The 6632-nt window shown below is 45.9% G+C and overlaps 1 protein-coding gene across 1 annotated transcript; it reads left to right on the top strand.

The window, feature by feature from the left end:
• Positions 1 to 2414: 2414 nt before the first annotated feature.
• On the top strand, positions 2415 to 3701 carry DEU56DRAFT_973572 (kinase-like domain-containing protein; the record flags this gene model as incomplete). The annotated part of the gene is made up of 4 exons (XM_041359522.1): positions 2415 to 2670; positions 2732 to 3006; positions 3057 to 3534; positions 3556 to 3701. Exons 1-4 carry the CDS (start codon positions 2598 to 2600, stop codon positions 3699 to 3701), a joined length of 972 nt encoding a protein of 323 aa, XP_041205865.1. The 5' UTR covers positions 2415 to 2597.
• Positions 3702 to 6632: the final 2931 nt, after the last annotated feature.

Below are 6632 nucleotides of genomic sequence, written 5' to 3' on the forward strand. Positions count from 1 at the left end.
CCTTCTAAAAGGTGGGGATACAATCTTCATGACAGTAGGATCCAACTTGGTTGCACGATAATACAACAATCCATACTGAGGATCATCGAGAGACATAGAATTGAGTTGCTTAATGAGCCCCTCAATCTCATCGATGGGTTCCAAAGATGTAGCTGAACTATCCTTGACCTTTGATGAAGGTTCTTTAGGCGTTTTGGAGCCAGAATGATTGCCTTTGTGTTTAGAGGCTTCCTTGACACGCGAGTGTTTCTTGTGGGATTTCTTTGTGGATCTGCGAGACTTTGGCTCAAGTTCTTCCTCCGAATCGCTTGACGTAGTGTCAGAGCTAGTAGAGTCAGAAGAGCTGGTCTCAGTGTCCGAAGGAGAGGTTTCAGTCTCGTCCTCGGAGATGAGCAGATCGGCATCAAAGCGGTCCCGGTGAAGTAACTTCTCTGCGGTCGAAGTAACCTTTTCAACAGCAAATGCCTTTGACAAATCCTTATCAGGATCCTTCGCCATAAGGCGGCTTTCAATCTTTGCCCGAAGGCCTTTGTAGATTCCTTCCCAAAAGTAAGAGGCAAACTCATCTTTTGTGATTTTCTTTGCGGATTCTAACCAACCCGCAATCGTAATGAACCCTCTTACATACTTTTTCCAAGCAGCAAGAGTCGGGATACGTTTCCCCCTTGTAGCCTTGACATAGGCTAATAGATCCTTCCTCTTGTATCTCTTTGAATCGAGGTCGGCATCATAGTATTTCAGGATGTCCGCCTTAAGAGCATCCCAGTTGGGAGTTCTAAAGGAAGGTAATCCTTCAATAAATTCCTCGACATTGCGAGATGTGTACTGTGTCACAGTCTCGCATTTTTCCTTGTCCGAGAGCACTTGGTTGTAATCACACAACTTTTCATAGTGCTTCAAGAACTTTTTCACCTTTGAGAAGTCTCCCTTGAACTTCTTAGGTGCGGCTTTACTACCCGGGATGGGCATAGTAAGGATGGATAGTGCCATGGTACTAGACGATGGTGCCATGGTAGATTTCGACGAAATATGCGCGAATAGGATTCAGGTGGATTCCTGAACACGATAGGGTATTTGCTCAAGGATGGAGCAAATACGATAGAACAATTTGTGCAAGAACCAAAGAAGCCTCCCTCGCGGTGGGCTCCAGTGATGTCTTACTACTTGAGGGTCTTATATGTTTTTGTGTAAATGTAGTGACACCACAACTACACTTTGATAAGACAAGAGTTGCCAACTCCTCAAGTACACGGTCAACGGATTTTCTAGTTTTCTCGGTTGATAACGTGTCGTTCGTGGGAGGCTCGACTATACAGTCTGTCGTTGGTTCTTGGAATGGGGTTTGGTTTTGGATGGGATGATAGACCTAGATGATAGGCCTGATACGATGAACTGTGTAGAATAGATGGACTAGACTACGTTGACGAATAGTTTGTCCGAATGGTCCTTGGACAAATATACGAGTGGATGCGCTACACAACACTTGGCTGAAGTGTGTGGATCCTTTGATGAACAAGGGACCTTTGGTATGGAGCAAAAGTCCTTGGTGGTGTGGAATTGGGAAGCTGACTAAGCTTTTCCCAGACAGATCCTTGCTGACGTAATCAGAGCAAGAATTTCTCCTGAAGAGTTCTTTGTCCAAACAGCTCTTGGACAAAAGATATGGGTTGTGTGGGATGCTGACTAAGCTTTTCCCAGACAAATCCTTGCTGACTTAATCAAAGCAAGGAAACAGCAGTTCTAGACCAACAAAGGACTAGAAAAGAAGGTTAGGGTGACTAAATGCCCCTAACAACAGTAAAGATAGCACAAGACTAAGATTATATCAAATCTTAGTGTAGTAAGGCTGTCAGTTTCAGCCTGCACTTCAGATGATAGATGTGAAGTGGGAAATCTCCAATATGGGGAGTGTCTCATTTCTCCTCAGAGAATTGAGCCTCCTTATATACATTTGGTGTGGGAAATATCCCAGGAACTGTATAGTACCAAGAAAATAGAAAGAGACACAAATCTGAGAAGAAATAAGGTAGTTGTAGCATAAAATGCAGAATTGAAGTGGAAAGAACACCAAAGGAGGAAAATGACTCATTCTGACTCATTTGACAGCAAATGACATCACTGTGGAGCAGTGTGGAGCATTTGTGGAGCAAAGTGGAGCTGAATGATATCATTGTGGAGCTATGACATCAAATGACATCATTGTGGAGTTATGACATCGAGTGACATCGTCCAAGATCAAATGACTCAATTCTGGAGTCACATGACTTCTCCTAGGGTTAATTACATGTTATGTAAGCTCAGATTGTGGCTGAAGCTCACATAACGTGCACAAATAAAAAGGAACAAGAGAAAACAGAAGCAAGAAAGTCAACAAAGATAAATGTAAACAGAAGTAAACGAAATGCGAGCTTTCTGCCACTTTTTACTTCTCTTGCCTCAACATAGAGTAATTAGTCTAAAGCGAAAGCTTTTTGGACTAGTATACCCTTATCCTATTGAATGTCAATGTATGATCTTCGTTTCATGCATGACACCGGTTAGTTTGACTGTTGCTCCTCGAGGCCCCAAGGCTCAAGTTATCTCATAGTATACCCACCATGAACCATAAGGTCCCGATACGAGTTGACGGTAGATTCAGACTCGGAGATGTTTTGGGATCTGGTTCATACGGTGTGTTGTTCACAAGCTGACTATGATTTTTAAAAATTAACATACTATGGACCCTACTTAGCTGTTGTGTACCACGCTCAGAACATCATCAAAGATGATGCTGTTGCCATCAAACTTGAATGTATCACAACCCAGCCATCTTCTGTACAGCGCGAATATGCCATTCTGAAACGACTTGAAGGTGGCGTTGGGATACCTCGCGCTCTCTGGTTCGGTCGAGAATCAACATATCACGCTTTGGTTCTCGGCCTCCTTGGGCCATCACTCCAAGATCTTTTCCTCGCACATAATCGAAAATTTAGCCTTCATACTGTTGTCAATCTAGGAATCCAACTGGTAAGTCGGTTCGTGCTGGGTTGTTGCAGATAGGCTAATCCATTTTCCAGCTCTCACGTCTTGAGTATATCCACTTGAACAATTATGTTCACTGCGATATCAAACCACAGAATGTCTTGGTGGGCCTTGGCCATTTGAAGCACACCACATTTATAATCGATTTCGGTATCGCGAAGGAATACTGGGACACCGCAACTAGAGTCCATATTCCCTTTCGTCACAATCAACGTCTCACTGGCACTCCTGCCTTCGCTTCAATCAACAACCACTTAGGAGTTGACCCGGGTCGTCGCGACGACCTTGAATCGCTTACATACATGTTGATCTATCTGTTACGCGGCTCCCTTCCATGGTTAACTAGTGACCACGAAAAACTCTCCAGCTCTTCCATACTCGAGCGCAAGGTCAACACCACCATTGAAGTCTTATGCGATGGAATTCCCGTTGAATTTGCAAGTGTTCTCATCTACACGTGCTCTCTTGCATTCTTGGAAGACCCTGACTATGGGCATCTTCGTTCATTGCTTTGTGGTCTTCAAGCCACCTTAGATGCGCCATCTACATGCTCGCTGGATTTCAGCATGCCCGATAATCACATCACACATCACCCTCCAATCTCCAATGGACCCTGGATGGCCGAGGTGGCCCCATATCTGCCGGATGCAACACCACTTCGCAGATTTACTCGTGTGTGAGTATTCTGTCTCGTTTTCCCATTCACAATCTGAAGCTAATTTTGATTTCGAAGTTTACACCAACGTAATGCCTCTCCCATGCACCCAACTGCACTGCGGAAAAAGCCATTAGTTGCTAGATCACGCTGTTGAATATATCTTTCTATCTCTACATAACTGTACAGTGTACAAGTCCACAATGTGTTTCTCGTAGGTTTCAAACCGTTCAATGCGGTCAAATATATGTTGACAAATGTGCGTCATGAACCCTAGGCCTGATTCCCAACTCCCGAGGGCCGACTCGACGCTGAGTCACGCAGCTTCTTATCTTTTTCTCACCCTACCATCTCCTTGCCCATCCTCCTTGCAACTTGCAAGTGCTGTTTTTCTGCAAATCAGTCGGTCTGCTACAGAAACAAACCTGTCCTGGATACCTGTACCTTACTCCTAAAGCCCGAGTCCCAACATCTACCAGTTTCGCCTTATTGGATCATATCGCTATCATGATTCATGAGTCATTACCAACCTCCTGGATAACGCATGGGGGATTTTCCACAAACACCCCACTCCCCTTCCACTGTATCGCAATTAAATGCTCAATCAATCAGTAATCGACTCCTGGATTGAAGGTAAGCATTAATTCCCTTGACCCATTGGTTGATATTTGAAACATGTGTTCAGTGAGCGTCAAACCACCCACCCTGACAACGATGGCAAACCCTCCGCAAACATGAGACGTCCCTTTCGCTGGATGTCCTTGCTATATCGCAATCTGGCTTCTGGACAGCCAGTTGAATCTGAGGATGTAGGTAAGCTTTACTGTGGCTCGATATTAACAACTGATTGCGAGATCTAGGGTACATCAGAACGCACATCTTATAGATCGGTATCCCTCTCATTGGGTAAGTAGTGGGCATCGTGGAAACCCCACACATGTATTGTGCTGCCTAGGACCACTCGAATGAACAAGATCTTACGGTACGTACCCTGCAGTTGTCCTCCTGGTGCCATATCACAATTAATAATGTTGTTCAGACCTTAGCTTGTGCGTACATGTTGGACTTGTCATTAGTTGACTCGGCACTGGTGTTTCCCTGCTATTTCCCCTGACGAAGATACATAAAGACCGTGTCTTTGAATCTTTACTGTCACTCAAACATGCCTCCTCGTCGACGAGGGCAGAAGTCTCAAGTTTCCACTGTGCCTACTCATGCTGCTCTAACTCCTACTGCCGCTGCTCCAATCGATGCTCCCCCCATCGTTACCCCCATCGCTGCCGATATTGCGCCCATCGCTGCCACTGTTGCGCCCATCGCTGCTGCTGTTGCTTTGAACGCAACTATGCTTCAACACCCCCAAAGGCAGCGGCAACTGCCTCTGAGGTTCCGCAATAATAGCCCAGTTCGTACTGGCACTAGTCGCACGCCAGATGATGGAGAACACATTGACATCGGCAATGTCTCCGGGGACGAAGAAGATAACTTGCCTGCCCCCAACGTTGGGGCTCCTCCAGTTCCCAGCCCTCTGCAGACAGTCACTAGTACTATCTACTCCACCCAAGTCGATCCCTTGGCTACGGGTGTCCGAGGAACGCAGCCTAGAAGCACTGCTGATATCAATCACTTCTTTAGGGAAGATCCAGCCACTAAACGCAAGATTTGTCGAATCTGCGAGTGAGTTTTGCGTCTGCAATTATTTCATTCTTTCTTACGGCCTTGTCCAGGGATTTGCAGAAGGTGGACAGTTCACACCAGGTTATCTCGTATAGGAGCACAACCGGCACTTCTGCCCGTCGTACTCATGCTTTCTATCACCACACTGATGTTTTCCTGGAAGAGGCGGAGCGCCTACGCTGGCCTATCTTCATACAACCACTCAATGAGCGACTTGCTGAAGGGTGGACTTTGGCAGCTATACGTGACAGGCTTAAGGACCCTGCGTATCACATTGAGTCGCTCGGTACCATCCCTAATCAGGGACACGGCAATTTTCCGCCTGGAACCACCTTTTCTCCGGAGGATTATATCCCAGATTTCAGCATTGATGAGATGCATCGTCAATTGGTGAAATTCATAGTGGCAGACGATCAGGCAAGTTGGTATTACTTTCTACATGCCCTTCCTAATTCATTTTCTGCAGGCAATAAACATTATTGAATGCGTCGAGTTCCGACGCCTGATACGTTTTTTGCGCAAGGATTTGACCGATTCAGACATTCCCCACCGCACAAAACTTCGTGAGCTCATAATAATCGCGTGGCAAGAGTATTTCCAGGTGTTGAAAGGTGATCTTGCCGTGAGTGTCTAGTTATCGAGAATCCCGCCATACATCTTATGTATTCTTACAGAAGGCGCAAGGAAAGGTATCCTTCACATCTGACCTCTGGTCTGATCAGAAGCTCCGCCCCTTTATGGCACTTACCGCTCACTGGATCGCCAAGGAAGAGCGGACATCAGTACTCGTCTTAAAGGCAGCATTAATTGCATTTCATCACGTTCCAGGAAGTCATACCGGCAAATCTCTTGGTTCAGTAATACTGCACCTCCTCGATCGTGCTGAAGTTGCAAAGGATGTGAGTGTTCAGCTGTACCGTATGATGTGCTCTGACTTCGTTTAGCCTGGACACTTCACGTTGGACAACGCGGCCAACAATCAAACATGCATGAAGGAGCTATCACATTTACTCGAAGAACGCAACATCGAATATGATCCAATCGAAAACAGAATCCCATGTTTTCCGCACGTGATCAACATATGTGTGAAACATATTGTTGACGACCACACGACAGCGGATTTCTCATCCGTGGAGAAGACCTGGAATGTTTGTGGTCAAATCGTCGACAAGAATGAGTATGTCGGCGCCATCACCGGTAAAGCTCTCGAACGGGCCAGAACTCTTGTGCGCACCATCCGTGCATCGAACCAACGACGTTCGAATTTTAGGGATACCAT

This window comes from Suillus clintonianus (assembly GCF_016758775.1).
Source record: "Suillus clintonianus strain FC179 chromosome Unknown DEU56scaffold_64, whole genome shotgun sequence".
In the NCBI taxonomy this organism is placed as follows: domain Eukaryota; kingdom Fungi; phylum Basidiomycota; class Agaricomycetes; order Boletales; family Suillaceae; genus Suillus; species Suillus clintonianus.